This window comes from Sciurus carolinensis, chromosome 2 (genome assembly GCF_902686445.1).
Source record: "Sciurus carolinensis chromosome 2, mSciCar1.2, whole genome shotgun sequence".
Taxonomy (NCBI): Eukaryota; Metazoa; Chordata; class Mammalia; order Rodentia; family Sciuridae; genus Sciurus; species Sciurus carolinensis.
The window spans coordinates 138,007,764-138,024,482 of record NC_062214.1 but is presented as its reverse complement, the minus strand read 5'-3'; the positions used below and the strand labels follow the sequence as shown (position 1 = coordinate 138,024,482).

The following is a 16,719-nucleotide window of genomic DNA, read 5'->3' as shown; positions in this document are numbered from 1 at the left end:
CAGAGGTTACAGGGCTGAGTCGCACAGGGGGCGCCAGAGCACCTGGCTGCACCAAAGAAGTCTCAGAGCCCTGGTAGGCCGCCGGGTAGACTACTATCGGTGGATCCAATTTTGCGGAGTTCGGCCATTGAATTCGGGCGCCGAGACTGGCAGCTGTCAGGTGGGGCTGGGCACTTAAGAGCTAAGTAACTTGGCCATACGTCGGCTCCGTTTTTCGGGCCTCGGGTGACTGGCGCGGAGACCATACGCTCCCCAGAGCTTTTCTAGCACCGCGGAGATTTGTATGCGTGTGGGGTGGGAGGATGTTTGAGGACGTGGGGAAGTTCCCAGTAGCCTTCGAAACTCTCTGCCCAGATGCTGGTAAGGCCAGGCCACTCTCTGCACCCTCCTGGAACTTCTCGCCCGGCATTCTTAGAGGAGCCCTAATAAAAGGAGAAAGGGAGTGCGTCAGAGTTTAACGCGGCTTTGTAAATCACGTTGCAGATACTTAGGGCAAACTAACACTTCAACAAACTAACTCAAGGAATAAAGCAAACAGAATAAATTCCTTGGTGCTCATAAACCCACCCATGCTGACCCCACCTTTCCCGGTGCTCCTGCGGGGCCAGGTCCCATGTCAGCCCAGGAGGAATAGAAAGCTGGGGCTCGGTCGGGAGGGTAGTGGCCATTGCTTGCCACCCAAGATGTTATTCACTGGTAACAATCCCCATTATCTCTCCCCACTTTGGGCTAATCAGACAATCGCTAATGCCGAAGGCTGCTTCCTGCCGCCTCTGGGAGGTAACCGGGCGCCAAGGGGCGGGGGACAGGACGGGGCGGGGCGGGACGCGGGGCTGGGGGCGGAGGTGGCACCTTCCGGGCTCGGTCGAGCTTTGGTCCAGCACTCATTCAGGTACTTAACACCCTGGAGACCCAGACCTCGGCTTTTAAAGCGGACCGGGTGGCAAGAGCTATTTATATAAACAGGGATTCCACTGCAAATGCACTAATATCCCCGCCGCCAGCTCCTGCCGAGCGCCTCCCACGACCACTCCTAGGAGCGGCGTGCCCGGCCGCCCCTCAGTTCTCAGCCTGCTCTGCCCCCGCCTCCTTCCCCTTATCGACCATGGCCACCTCTGGACGCCTCAGCTTCACCGTGCGCAGCCTCCTGAATTTACCCGAGCAGGACGCGCAGCACCGGCCAAGGCGGGAGCCAGAACCACGCATCCCCGGTGTGGACCACTGCACCGACTGGCTGGAGTCCGAGCGCACCCACTATCCCTGTGAGTGAGCGGAGGATTGCGGTGGGGGGTGGGGCAAGCGGGAGCGAAAGACTGGGAAACCGAAATTCCAACCAGAGTATGGATTTCCTCAGTCTTGGAGTCAGAGGCCCAGTCTTGCCTTGCGTAGGGGTCCGCAGAGTAGATTCCTGCACTTGGCACTAGTGCTGGACTGGATTTCTGTGTCTGGGGATTCCTACGGGTCGGAATATTTAAATATTTAAAACTCCTCCCTTTTATGCTTCCTGTCAAGACTTTGGCAAATTAGTGCCATCGACCAGGAGGTGGCCCATTTTTGATGAAGCGGCTTGTCTTCCAGCGCAGCTACCAGTGAGGTTATTTTGACAGGGCCCTGGGGTGGGTTTCTTTGAAGAACTATCTCACGCCTGGTGAGCTGTTATGGTATGAGTGAGGTCAGTGAATTCCAAGAGTGGGTACCCAGATGTGAACCCTGTGAAGGAAACGGCCTCGCTCTGACAGTCGCGTGCGAGTGGGGGTGTCCTCTGGCTAGCGGCTCGGTGCCCTCACAAAAGGGCTCCAGACGCTCGGAGGGACTGGCATCTCACCAGACCGTGTGTCCTTTGCCGTTCCTAGCCTCGGACGAGAGCAGCCTGGAAACAAGCCCGCCAGACTCGCAGCTTGCGTCGGCTCAGCGTGCGTCTCCGAGCTCCGACGCCGAGAAGAGGAAGAAGCGGAGGGTGCTGTTCTCTAAAGCACAGACTTTGGAGTTGGAGCGACGCTTCCGGCAGCAACGCTACCTGTCTGCACCCGAGCGTGAACAGCTGGCGCGCCTGCTCCGCCTCACGCCCACTCAAGTCAAGATCTGGTTCCAGAACCATCGCTACAAGCTGAAGCGGGCGCGCGCGCCGGGAACGGCGGAGTTGCCAGACTTGGCAACCTCTGCTGAGCTGCACCCTGCACCCGGCTTACTGCGCCGCGTGGTGGTTCCAGTGCTGGTGCACGATGGGCAGCCACGCAGCAGCAACGGTGAGGCCGGCACCGCGTCGGCCCAGGACAAATGCAGCGCTCCCCCATCCACGGCCTGCCCACTGCCGGGCTACACCCCCTTCGGTCCCGGCTCCGCGCTCGGCCTCTTCCCCGCCTACCAGCACTTAGCGCCCCCCGCCCTGGTCTCCTGGAATTGGTGAGGCCGCAAGGGGTACCTGGGGCTATCCCAGACTTTGAAGCGCGCTGTGTAGCCGCAGTAAGGGTACAGCCAAAGACCTGTAGCTCTCTGGGATCGCTGTTTGCTGGCCCCTTCCCTGCAGGCCCCACCTCGGGGTATACTGTCCAGCCCTCTCCAGCTGTCGCGGAAGCACATACAGGGAACTTTCGCTAAAATCTCCCCTTCCCTGGACTCAGAGCTAGATTTTATTGAGTCTTATTGTATATTTTAAATAGTCATTTGTATGGGAAGCGACTTATTTTAAAAGAAATAGAATATTTTTCCTTTGTGTGGTGCGAGAATTAAATGTGTAGGGTTGGGTCTCCCCGCGCTTCTGCTGGGAACGAAGGTGGGAGCCTGTTCACCGCATTGGAGCTTACAGCGCCGGCCAGCTCCTTGAGCGGCTAATTTAGGGCTGAAGAGCAGGTTGCAGTTCCAGCATGGTTTTAGGAAGATGAGGAAGTGGAGGTGAGGAAGCTAGTAATCCTAGGAACTCTGTCAACGGGTGGCAGCCTTGGGTCCCAGAGTGTCGCTGAAGCTCCTTTGGGGCCCCAGAGCTGATGGCGTGAAACGCCAAAACTCAACCCTGTGGGCCATGAGGGGCAATGAGCGTCTCGGGAGACGTGCCAGCGAAGTCCGGTAAAGCACCGGGGAACTTGGAATCCGCAATTGATTCCCTCACTTTGCCTTGACTTTCCACCTCTTCTTGACACAGCACCTAGCCAGGGTGGGATTTGGTCGGGCTGCAGCGTGAAGAAATCAAAAGGTGCAGGCGCTGGATACTGCCTCAGAGCGGCCTTGTTGAGACTCGGCTGCCCGCTGAGGGAAGATCGGCCTGGGGAAACTTTGGTGGCCTGACTTCCTCTTTCATCTTCGCTTCCACTGTACATTAGGCTCCGGGGCCTAGTGTTCCACCTTTTGGGTTTGCAACTGCTCCTCAGTATTTGGAAGGCCCTGTAGGCAAGTAATTCTGGAGAAGTGGTCATTTCCTCCCCCTGCACCCACTTGTAAGAAGACGCGCCAGAGGAGAGCAGTTCCGGGAATCCGGTCTAGGGGAAGGGAATAGGAGCCCCCAAATAACCTGTGAGTGGTAGGCATTGGGCCTGTTAGAGGCCCTAGCTTTCTTGTTCAAGGAGGAGGCAGGGAGGCAGTGTTATCACCTGGGATTTGAGGATGGGGGTGGAGAAGGACAGAGGGGGATGGGAGAGGGGTGTTTGGGTCTCAGCTGCCGGCCACCTTGCCTTCCATATGGATGCGGTTATCTTAGAAGAATCTCGTTCCTTAAACCTCCTTTTGTCTTGGGAACTGAAAAGAGCATTGTCGGGCCTGAAAAGGACCTAGACAAAATCCGCACTGTTTGGATTCAGGACTCTGTTTAATCAGTCCCTGGTGACAATGTAGTGGGTGTTAGGCAGGACAATAGTATCTTTTTAAACCTTGTGGCCTTCAGGAAGACAAAGGGATTGAATTTTATGGGCTTACAACTTCAATTAGAACAGTGCCAGTGTGCATGGGAGATTATCAAATTTGTATCATAAAACCCCTTTCTATTAAATGATTGCTGGGGAGGGAGCCTGAACATTGTAAGACATATATTGGGACCTGCCAGAGGCTTCCCAGTTAACCCTGGCAGAGCAGATGGGGAAGGAAAAGCAGGAAAGGATTTCTGAAGACTTGCAGCTATGGTCAGCTGACTGGGTGCTTGGCTCTTCCACACTCTTCCTTCAAGAATGAAGGTAAAGACTCGTAGTTTATTTAATGCCATTGGTTATGGCAAAGATCTCCTAAATATCATTGAGGAGAAAATTAAAAAGAAAGCACTACCTGCTCCATTCCTCAACTTCTCTTTTCTTAGAGCTCCAGAGAAAGTAGATCTTGAAACATGCAAAGTGTACAGGGCCTATTAAATATAAAGTTCATAGGACTAAGGGATTCCAACCATGGACAGACTATCTTAACCAAGAGGTTTTTTGAAAGAGGGTATCCTCCATCAAATCCATTATGGTCCTAAATAGTGAGACAGAGCTCTAACCAATAAGACAGAGACAGCTGTTTCCAAGGAAGATGGTTAGAATCACAGCAACATGTCCAGGCAGCCAGCCAGCCAGCTGTGTCCTCAACAAGAGGAGAACAGCAATTTCCAATGACAGTAGAACCAGGAAACATAATGCATGAGCAATTACTCACTTCTTTTCACTCTTTCCTTTAGGCTTGTAAGGTTCTTCCTTCAAAGAGGAAAAGACATAGGGGAAAGTGTAAACTGCACTCCCACCATGCATTTTAGAGGCCCAGGCTGTCATATTTTTTTTCCCTGTTCACACCTGTGATAAGCTAGAACAGAGATATAAATGTCAATTTCTTTTGTGACCTAAGAGGTCAGTTCTTCCAGGTTCTGACAAAGCTGAACCAAGGCCCCTCCACAAGCAGCTGTGAAAACAGTTAAGAGCACTCTCCCCAGATGCAAGTATCTCAGACTTGTCAACCGTCACCAACATCACAAGGCAGGTTCACACTCAGAAAACTTTGATTGAAACTTATTGTATTCCAGGCATTTTTCTAGGCATTTTCACAATCAAAATCACAAAAACTTTATGCTGTGTGTGTTTGTGTCCTGTGTTATAGGTAAGAAACTGAGACTCAATGGATGGGGGCAGGTGACATGCCCAAAGTAGTTAAAAACGTCAAAGAAAGTTACCTTTGTAATCAGCTTAACTCACATGTAGCCACCTTACAAGCTGCCCTCAAGAAGGACAATTATCATCTTGATGTGCCAATAGAAATTATATGAAACCATCAAAGAGTATCTTATGGATAGCCTGGAAGTATGTGAGAGCATACCAAAAGCACTCTATGCAGCTCAGAGCCACTCCCAGAGACTGATCACATAGCACAGTAGTTGCTAACACTTATTGATTCCTGCATGCCAGGCAATATTCTGAGTTTTTCCTCATACACTATCTCATTCAATCCTCACAAAACTTCATTAGATAGTACTACTACCCCCACTTTACAGATGAGGAAACTGAAGGTCAAAGAAGTTATAAGTACCTAGTCCAGGGTTATACAACAATCAGTGTTAGAGAGATTCTGAACCCAAGCAATATGGCTTCAGACATACACCTTTAACCACAGGGGGCAATGATTTTGCTTTCTTTATATTCTGTTGCTCTCATTGGACAGTCCTGGTTACCTCCCTGCTTCTTTAGAAATGTTCTGTAGCCTGTCCCTCCCTCCTGCCCCCTCCTCTACCTCCATCTACCAAATCTCTAACTTTTGGACACAACCTCTGTGTTTCCACTAGATTTGTTTGTGTGTGTTCTTGTCCAGCTGTCAGTGAAACACAGCTCTTGTCTGCAGGTCACAATATTCTCCTGTGACTATCATTTTACCATTCTTCTTTCAGAAAAACATCTGCTGTTGATGCCTGGACACAGATTGTCCACTCAGCATTCAGTAGAGTCCCTGCTGGCTCTGATAAGCTCCTCTAAGCTTTCCTCAACCCCCAGGCTAAGTCCCTGTGGAGCTTTATGACTTTGGCTTTCCTAGTCCTTTCCCCAGTCATCCTTCTCCTTCCTGGGTCTCTAGTTTTATCTTTATTAGTAAATATCATCCTCTTCACATTTTCTGTCTCTTCTTCCCTTGTAAACATTTTTATTTCATCTCACTTAAGTCTCTTGCAGGTGGGGATCGCAATTTTCACTTCAATTTTCTCTCCTCATTGTTCAGAGGATCTTACATCTTAGCACATCTCTTATCTGACCAATTTAGCACTTTAGAATCTTAGATAATGTGCTACTGATGGGTTAGAAGGAAGTTATTTGAGCCCAGGTTAACCTATACCTTCCTTTCTAACAATGGTGTTTAGATGCTTATTATTCTCTTGCCTTGTTGACACAATTAATTTTTCTTCTCTTCTCCCCTACCCACCCACCCTGACTTCACTACTTTTAAAACACTTTTGATTTGTGAATAAGATGGTCAGGTAGGATAGTTATAGGCTTGGTATGGCTGAATATTTGGTTAATTGTTTATCTGTTCTGGGAGTTTTGGTTAACCAGCCTGTGAGGTTATCTGTAAACATGAACAATAGACAGTCAAGGAGCTTTTAGAATGCTGAGAAAGAACTTCCCTATCCCAGAGCATGACAATTTCTATGGATGTCATTGTATCCCTCCAGGTCACTTACCATTTTTCTAAGCCATGCTATTGATGGCGCTTTAAGTAATCGTTCCTTAATTATTTTCAGAATTCCAATTCTATACCTGTCCACTCCTCTCTGACCTCCCAATCCACATGTATAATAATAACTAAAGTGGTCTAGCATCACCCTGTCTCTATTGTGCTCAGTGCTTGTATTACTTAGGCTATAAGTTCACCGAAGTATTGAACAACATCCCCTTCCATGCTGAGCCAGAGTGATGATATGACTTTAGAGGAAGATTAAGAATTGTTTAGGCCACTCAACAAGTAAGTTCTCCTTCTACTCCAATCCTTCCCTCAGCCACCCCAAAGTGTCCAGCACAGGGATTCTTATTTTTTCCAACCGTGTCCATAGAGAAGTTTTAATGTTTATTCAGGAAAGTAACATCATCACAAGTTAGAGGTAGAAAATGATTTTCTCTTCAATAAACTGCCCTATGGACAAACATAAATCTCTAGTTCTTCACTGAGGTCATGCACTTTCAAAAACTGCTATAGTTTCACATAACTTCTATGAGTAGGATGTGATGGAAGGAACATCAGAAGGGACTGGTCATGCTTAACTTCCTCCTGCATTCTGACTGGGTGGTCCTTTATGAGTCGACAGGTTTTCAAATGCTTTCCCAAAAGCTCTTGGACTCTTTTCTCTCTTTCTAATACCAATTGCACTCCCCCTGATCCCCCCTTCCTAGAGACTGGATAGGGTATTTGGCTGAGTTTACTGGGAAGGGGAATGGAGGCTGTTTGCAAATTAAACTGGAGACAAAGGTATCAAGAAAATCCATTAAAAGGGCCCTTGATTCTCTCACCTGAGATGTCTTCTTCCTATTATAACTTTCTCCAGCTTTGCTTAAGGACAGTGTATTAAGCAGCAGTTCCTCCAGCTCTAAAGAAGTTATCAGCTTAGGTTTAAATTCTCAACTAGAAATAACCCTGAATCATAACTTCTCAGATTTGATATAGTCACATAAGCATCAGTGTAATGACAAAAAGCTAATTTTATGCAAACTGAAATGCAGAGTAAGAGGCATAAAACACCAAGAAAAGACAAAAGAAACCTGATATGGTGAGTAAAAAACCAAATGCTTTTCTGGGGAACTGTTTTATTGCTTAATCACACTGATGAATTCATTTATCTCTCTGACCAAGTATTCAACATGCTTCTTTTTCTCTACTGGGAACATTTAATATTTAACTCGAGTTAAAGCACAGAGGTAAGGCAGATTTTCTTGTTGCTCATGTATGTGGATAAACATTATCTTAAATAAGGCTAATCATTTTATTAATGTGGGACCATGTGAGAGCAGGAGCACTAACAAAACAAAACAGAGCTCCCAGAATATTGTTGTCCAGGAAAAACTACAAGGATCCTCCCTCTCTTCACTGAACTTGTCAGTGATAAAGAGGAAATAGACCATATTCCTAAATTCTTCAGGTGTGCCTAATGATGGGATGACTTAAATTCATAACACATTTAATTATGTAAACAACACAAAATTGCTTATAATATACTTGTAAGTGGATGTGAAGATTTTAAAATGTTATATTTTCTTTTTCCTTTTTTAAAATTTATTTATTTTTATTAATTTTTTATTTTTCTAATTAGTTGTACATGATAGTAGAATGCATTTATTAGATCATACATAAATGGACTGTAATTTCTGTTTTCTTAAAGAAAGAAAAACTATGATTCATAATCCCATTTATCATACCCATGGACAATTTGTTTTTCTCATTCTCAGAGGACATACATCACAGTATGTTAATAAGCTGTGCTCCTAAATCTGGTTGGGCTTTTGTTTGTCTGTTTCTGTGGTGCTGGGGATTGAACCCAGGGTCCTGTGCATGCCAGCCAAGTGTTCTGTTGTCACTGAGCCACATCCCCAATCTAGTCGTTTTCATAGTGACATTTGGTTTCTCATTAATAAAATACTGATATAATGAATAGGGGACTCGGGGAGCTATTAAAATGCCAGGAGGAAATTTCATCTGTACCATTGTAAACTAGAACCACAAAGAGAAATGACTGAGATCACATTGGCTTGGAAAGAATAATTCCCCTTTATTCTTTGGTTTCCTCTTCTCTGTAGCCTGGGACATTTCTTGTAGATCAAGAATCATGCATTGGGAACCACGACAATGGGTTCTGCCATTAACAAGGTAAAAACCAAACTAAGAAGAAGAACAAAAGGATTTGGAGAGAAGCAGCTGACTGTTTGTTCCCTACTTGGCAGGACATGAGTTTGAACAGGACTATAATGTTTCCAGGGAAGCTCTACCTTACCAGCTGCTGGTAAATCATGCACGTTTGAAAACTCCACTGCCCAAAGCCCATGTCTGTGAAGACTTAGAACATAGGCAAATGAGTAATTCACAACTGCTTCTAGAATGTTTGCTGTTGTCTTCAATCCCTCTAAAAAAGACACCATTGTACACTGTGTAGCATTAACTTTCTCCCGTCGTTATCATCATATGATGCCTCATCCAGACAGCTTTTCAGGCTACCTAAGGAGGCTGAGGAACTTTGGCTTAGGAACCTAAGTTAGGGCAGGGAAAGTATCTGAGCTCCCAGGGAGGTGAGAACCCTATCCTCTTAGCAACTACCGATGCTGTGTGGGGCTACTGGGAGACAAATGACTTCTCTGATCCCACAGAGTGAAAGAAACTCATTCTGTTCCCAAACTACACACACACACACACACACACACACACACACACACACGATACAGGGTTAATATCCTAAATATATAAGGAACTCACCTGTTTCAATACCCAAAGCAAATAAACAGAAACAAATAATTTGATTTAAAAACAGATTGACATTTCTTTAAAAAAATAGACATAGAGATGTCCAAAGACTATACAAAAATGTGCTCAACATTATCATCATGATCAGAGAAATACAAATCAAAATTAAAATGAGATACCACCTCATGACTATTAGGGTGGCAATTATTAAAAAAAAAAAAAAGAGACAAGCAATAAGTGTTGACCAGGGTGTGGAGAAAAGGGAACACCTTTGACCATTGATGGAAATGTAAATTAGTATACCATTATGTGTTTGAAGGTTCCTCAAAAATAGAACTAGTATATGATCTAGCAATCCTTTTTTCTGGAAATATATATATATATATTTATATATATTTATATATATTTATATATATATATATTATAAAATATATAAATATATATTTTTATATATATTATATATATATCCTGCATTCACGCACCTGTGCATACACACATATGCACACAGAGGAATATTATTCAGCCATAAAAATTACAGAAATCTTGCCATGTGAAAAAAATGTGGATGAATCTGTAGGACGTTATGTGAAATAAGCCAGGTGGAGAAAGGAAAACACTATATGATCACACATGGAATCTAAGAGTTGAATTCATGGAAACAAAGCAGAATTGTGGTCACCAGGGACAGGAAGGTATGGGAAATAGTGAAATGTTGTTCAAACAGTATAAAGTTTCAGGTATGAGATAAACAATTTCTGAGTGTCTAAGGTACTGCATGGGTACTGATGTGCATGTTAATTTGATTATGGTAATCATTATGCAATACACATATTTAACCATCATGTTGTACATCTTGATATATACAATCTATTTGTCAATTAAACATATATTTTTTAAATAGCTCATCATTGTGTTTAAGGATGACAAAGGTCAAAACATCCAGCAAAATATCAAAATTAACTCTCTTAATTTTTCAGGTGACCCTTAACTCTAGGAATTCTACCTATGGTTGCTTTGATGAGACCATACTTTCCTATCACCTCATGGCTCTTGTTCAAAACTTTCCTTCAGGGACCGGGAACATAGCTTGAGGCCCTGGGTTTAATTCCAGCATGGAAACCCAAAGTTTTCCTTCACCATCTGTTTTTAGGAGGTCTTCATCAAGTCTTCCTTGATTCCCACATTTCTTTACCTGCTGAAGCTTGAAACCTTCAGATCATCTCAAGGAAGTCTGCCCTACTCTCACCATCCAGCCATCACATTCCTGCCTTGGAACTTCCTGAGGTTGTCTGTTTTGCTAGGAAATGCCTTCTACAAGTCACCCAACTCTTTTACTTTCTTCAAGTGATTTCATTTTCAGAACTCCTACTCTGCTCACATGGTGTCCTGTAACTAATTGGAAGAGAAGTAAAGAATTCCCTTAGTTGCATGATGTCAAGCTGCAACTAAGCTCATAACTCTTTCACTCATAAGACCATTGACAAAGCAATGGAAGCATGGACTTGGAGAATCAATCAGCCTTGATTTTGAATTGAATGTTGGCTATCACACTGATAGTCTCAGACTCTTCAGCCTTCATCCATAGATAATGTCATCTACTAAATATGGCTCATGTGAGTATTAAGAGCATGGGTACTGTCCCTTTTCTATTTCTACAGAATGCACTTAAATCTTTTACATATGTCCAGTATAAGGTCCAACTTGTTTACTTTATCAGAGCAGTCAGCCAGGACTAAATTTTGCAGAAACATACAACCCCAACACATCAGTGACTTAACTGCAATGTTTATTTCTTATTTGTAGTATAGATCCCTGAATCTCTTCTTCTTTATTTTCATTCTGAGACTCAGGCAGAATGATCAATCTGCTATATAGGATAATGAGTCCCATGGCAGAGGGGAGAGGGAATACGGCAGAGCCATAAGGTAGCAGTTACACTTCTGACTCAAAAGGGCATGCATCATTTCTCACATGAAATCGGCTAAAGCATAATCACATGATTAGTTTGATGTCAACATGCAGAAAGAGGCAGTGAAGATTTTGAACAATAATACAATATGACACTTATGGTCTTTGATGTTTGATTTATAGTCAAATATTATGCATGTTTACAATACTAATTATTCCTTTTAACTTCTAGAAGATGAAATATCACAATACTGTGAAGTATATACTACATATATTCTTTAAACATATGATACATACATATGCAATAGATTTTGTACTCCAGACTCTAGAATAATCAGGAGTTATCTTGTCTCATCACTGTACTCAGCAACTGTGCCAGAGACTCGTGATGACATTTGGAAGAATGGTCAACTGAACAGGTACACAGGATGGCACCAGGGCAAACCATAAGCAGTAATCATCAGGAATGAGACAGGGTACTAATGTGTTTACTGGCTTAATTTGAGGGCTGTTCCTGTGGAGTCTATTCCTCCATTAACTATCTGCAGGATGATAAAAAGCACAGTAGAGACTCAACTACATTCTTATTTGTTTTACTACTTATTCTTAGAGTCCTCTTATAATATGGGTATCAGAATAATGCAAAGACAGACAATAGAAATACCAGCAAATAAGTTTGTCAGTCTAGCTCCCATTTAAATCCACAGCATAGCCAGGTGCAGTGGTAAACACCTGTAATTTCAGTGGCTAGGGAGGCTGAGACAGGAGGATTGTGAGTTCAAAGCCAGCCTCAGCAAAAGTGAGGCACTAAGCAACTCAGTGAGACCCTGTCTCTAAGTAAAATACAAAATAGGGTGGGGGCTGTGGTTGAGTGCCCCTGAATTCAATCCCCACTACCCAAATAAATAAATAAATCCACAGTATAGCTTCATCTGTTACCCAACAGATAACCCACAGCCACCAGTCTGTTTTTAATTTAAGACCATAATCTAACCAAGTCTTAACTAGTGACTATTTACATAACTGTATTATATAGTAATATCTTTACTGTTATATAAAACACTGAACTGATATTCTTATAGGTATTCTACATATGATTCAATATTTCTTAAGGAAAAAATTATAAATATGGTTTGTTGACTGGAGCGCTGTGTACATCTGTAAGACTTTCAATTCCAATTCTTTGGTCCTACCTTTCAGAATTCCCAATCCTTTAACCCACTCACTTCCCTCCTCACCAGACTTAATTTCCACAACAAATCATATACTAACTCCCTTGTACATACCCTCAGCTCCCTTCTCACCCTCACTTCATTTTACTGGCGGCAAAGTTACGATTCTTGTTAAGTTTAGCCCTTCTAGCTGCTCTACACCAGCACCTGGGCAGCACAAGGCTGGAGAAAAATGCACAACCACATTAGTTGGTCTCACTTTAAATTTGTGACTGCCAACTTCAAATGAGTCCTTAATGTTGCCAGGACACTGTGCTAGATGTCTCTAGGCCATTCATTCTTTCACAAGCTTCCTCAATTCTTTCACGCCATTTTATTTCTTCTCAACTGCCTCCTTTTCCACCCTTACTCACGGGTTTCTAGCTCACCGTGGAAATTGAACCATCCAGAAGGCAGAGCATCCACAGACTGTACAACCACATTATGGTCTTAACAACAAGCGTTCTGTGATAACATCTTCCCAACTGTTAACACAGATGAGTAGTGCCTGTTCCTGTTTCCTTCAATGTTATCTCTCCAGCGATTTTGGTTTCTCGTTTCTATGTTATTATTTTGGGTACTGCATCATTTCCATACAAACATGTTCTTTTTTTCCCACATATTAAAATATTTTCTCTTGACCCTCTTTCTCTTGCCAACTATTGTCCCCTTTTAGCAAAACTCTATAAATACCTGTTAATATTCAATTTTCAATTTCTCTTCTTCTACCTCTCTTGGTATAATCATCATCAAGGAAGAGCTTGCATATAATAAGATTTACCAATTTGATGAGTTTTGCAAATTTAAACAGCATGTAACTATGACAATTAAGATATAGAACTTTTTCATTTGCACCCTGCAAATGTTCCCAAATGCCTGTTTACAATCAATTTTCTCTCCTCACCTCTAGCCTCTGGTGGGTGACTGCTGACCTTTGTAACTATAGGTTGTCTTTTCCCTAGTTTTATATAAATGGAATCACAAGATCCAAAGCCTTTTTGTTAAGACTTCTTCCAGTCAGTGTAATACTTTTTTATTTATGTAGTTGTTTGCTTTTTTAATTGATAAATTTTGTGTCACTATATCAATATAACACAATTTATCAGTTCACTCATTGGTAGGTATTTGAGTCATTATCAACTTTTAGCTATTATGAATAAAGCTGCTACAAACATGCATAAACAAATCTTTGTGTATACCTATGCCTCATTTCTCTTGGGTAAATACTTACAAATGCAGTTGCTGGGTCATGTAATAAGTATACATTTCACTGTAAAAGAAACCTTCAACTGTTTTCCAAGTTAGCTGTACTATTTTGTATTTTTCATACAAATGAAAACTAGAATGATAGGTTTAGTTGCTCTACATCCTCACCAACACTGGGATTTCAGATTGTTAAAATTTTAGTCATTCTTATGAGTTGTAGAGGCATCTCATAATGTTTTTAACTTGAATTCATCTAATGATTAATGACCTTGAGCCTCTTCTCATGTACTTATTTGCCATTAGATATCTTAAATTCTCTGCCCATTTTAAAAATAAGTAAACAGGTCTGGTAGTGTACCTCAGTGGTAGCACAATTGCTAGCATGTGCAAGGTGTCTTTGATCTTCATCACTGGAAAAAAAATCCACAAAACAAAAACAGGATGTTTATCTTTCTGTTATTGAATGATTAGTACTTTATGTATTCTGGGAAGAAATCCGCTCTTCTATCAGATGTGAGTTTTGCAAATATTTTCTCTCAGTGACTTGCATTTTTATTTTCTCAATGATGTCTTTGAAAAAACATACATTTTGAATTTGATGAAGTTCAATTTATTGATAATATCTCTTTATATATTTTTAGTTGTAGATAGACACATTACCTTCATTTTATTTATTTATTTATTTATATGTGATGCTGAGGATCAAACCCAATGCCTCACACTTGCTAGGCGAGCACTCTACCACTACTACTCCAGCCCAACTGATGATTTCTTTTTATTCAAGCTTATGCTCAAGAAATCTTTATGAACCGAAGGTCAGAAAGATTTTGTCTGGAAGTTTTATACTTTTAGTACATATTTTTAAGTCTATGATTTATTTAAAGTTAATTTTTGTTGGGAAATGTAATTGAGGATCATTTTTTCCATGTACATATCCAGCTACCTCATCAGTATGTTTCCTTGTACTTTACATTTCCACCTGTTAAAATAGGTGAATAGCATGTTTTTGCACACTGTCCCAGTGTCTTTGATAAATATGAATTGGTTATATATGTAGGTCTATTGCTGGATTCTCTATTCATTTATACTTAAACAAACACTACACTTTTTTTGATTACTGTAGCCCTATAGTAAGTTGTGAACTCAGGCAATGTAAATCCTAATCCTTTCTTTTATATCCTCAAAATTATTTTGGTTATTGTAGGTAGTTTGCATTATCAAATACATTTTAGAATAAGCTTGCCAATTTGTTTTTTGTTAAAGCCTGTTAGGATTTTGATGGAGATTACTTTGAATTTACAAACCCACGTAGGAATAATTAGTATCTAATATTGAGTTTTCCAATGTGGTTGGAAATAGTGCCATATCTTGACTGTTTTGAATAATGCTGCATGAAGGTACAGATTTTTCTTCAAGATATCACTTTCATTTTCTTCAGATATATATCCTGAAGTGGAATTGCTGGATCACATAAGTAATTCTATTTTTAAGTTTTCCATACTGTTTTCCTTATTGGCTATACCCATTTGTATTCCCACCAACATTGCACAAGAGTTCCCTTTTGTCCACATCCTCACCTACACTTGTTATCTCTTATCTTGTTTGGTAATAGCCATCCTATCAGGTGTGAAGTGATGTTCCTTTGTAGTTTTGATTTGCTTTTCACTGATTATTTTATCTCCACCATTGATTTATTAGTTAACTTGTTTTGCTTTTCAAAAGTGATAGCTATTCTAAGGTTTACAGTTATACATCTTATCTCAGCCTACTTTCAAAAAATATTACACTTATTCATGCATAAGTTTCAGACCTTACAACAGAATCTCAATCCCCCTCCTTCCTGTGTGCTAGGTTCTCAGACAGTTTCCTCTTTGTATGCTAACGACCATCTACTTCAATGTTGTTAGTTTAGATTTACATAATGGATTATCTTTTTAAATATCTAAATGAGAAAAAGCTTCACATCTATCCACATACTTACTATTTCTGGCACCTTCCATTTCTTTGTGTAGATCTGAGGAATCCTTCATTTGTTGTATAGGGCTACTGGTAATAACCTTTCTCAGCTTTTGTTGTTGTTTTTTAATTTGTGGTAAGGACACTTAACATCTACTCTCTTATAAAATTTTAAGTGTATGATTCAGTTTTATTAACTACTGGCAAAATGCTGTACAACAGATCTCCAAAACCTAGTCATCTTGCACAACTGAATTTATGTACTTTTGGAATAGCAATTCCCATCCCTGCTTTTTGGTCTTTAAGTATTTTTATTTCACCTATATTTTCATGTGTATAGGATTCTGGATTTACCAGTTTTGTTTTGTTTTTCCTTTCAGTACTTTAAAGATGTTCAATTATCTTCTGATCTGAGTGTTTTCTGATGGTCTGTTGTCATTATTTATCTCTCTTTATGCAGTATATATCTGTCTCCTGGGTAAGATTTTTTTCATTACCAATGGATTTCAACAGTTTGATTATGATGTACCTAAAGTAGATCATGTTTATTCTATTTGGGATTTTTGGATTTTAGGGATTTTATTTTCAACAAATTTGGATCATTCTTTTTTCAACTATATTTTATGTCTCCTTTCTCTTCTTTAAGTGTCCCCTCTCTCTGGAACTCCAGTAAATGAACTTAGACTCTTTGACAACTTGCTAAGGTTGTGTGTGTGTGTGTGTGTGTGTGTGTGTGTATGTGTGTGCATTTTCTCTTTGTGCTTTATGTACAGTTTCTATTGCACTATCTTCAAGTTCAGTTACCTTTTCTCTTTGTTATGTCTTTCATTTCTCTCCTTATTGAGTTCGTTTCTCTTAGCACCCTCACACATACTTGTAAGATGCATAGTATTTGTTTTAAGGTCCTTGTCTATGAATTCCATGATCTCTGTCTATTATGGGTCTATTTGTATTGATTGATTTTTATTCTGGTTATGAGTAATAGTTCTCTCCTTCTTTGAACACTTGGTGGATTTTTTAATTAAATACAGAATTTTGACTTTTTATTTCTTTGCTATGGGTTCTT

At 41.4% G+C, this 16,719-nt stretch overlaps 1 protein-coding gene across 1 annotated transcript; it reads left to right on the top strand.

Annotated features, from left to right (window-relative positions):
- The first annotated feature begins 701 nt into the window (after positions 1 to 701).
- Nkx2-8 (NK2 homeobox 8) lies at positions 702 to 2,668 on the top strand. The gene is made up of 3 exons (XM_047542066.1): positions 702 to 780; positions 1,005 to 1,262; positions 1,854 to 2,668. The coding sequence occupies exons 2-3, from the start codon at positions 1,106 to 1,108 to the stop codon at positions 2,405 to 2,407; spliced, it is 711 nt and encodes a 236-aa protein (XP_047398022.1). The 5' UTR covers positions 702 to 780; positions 1,005 to 1,105; the 3' UTR covers positions 2,408 to 2,668.
- Positions 2,669 to 16,719: the final 14,051 nt, after the last annotated feature.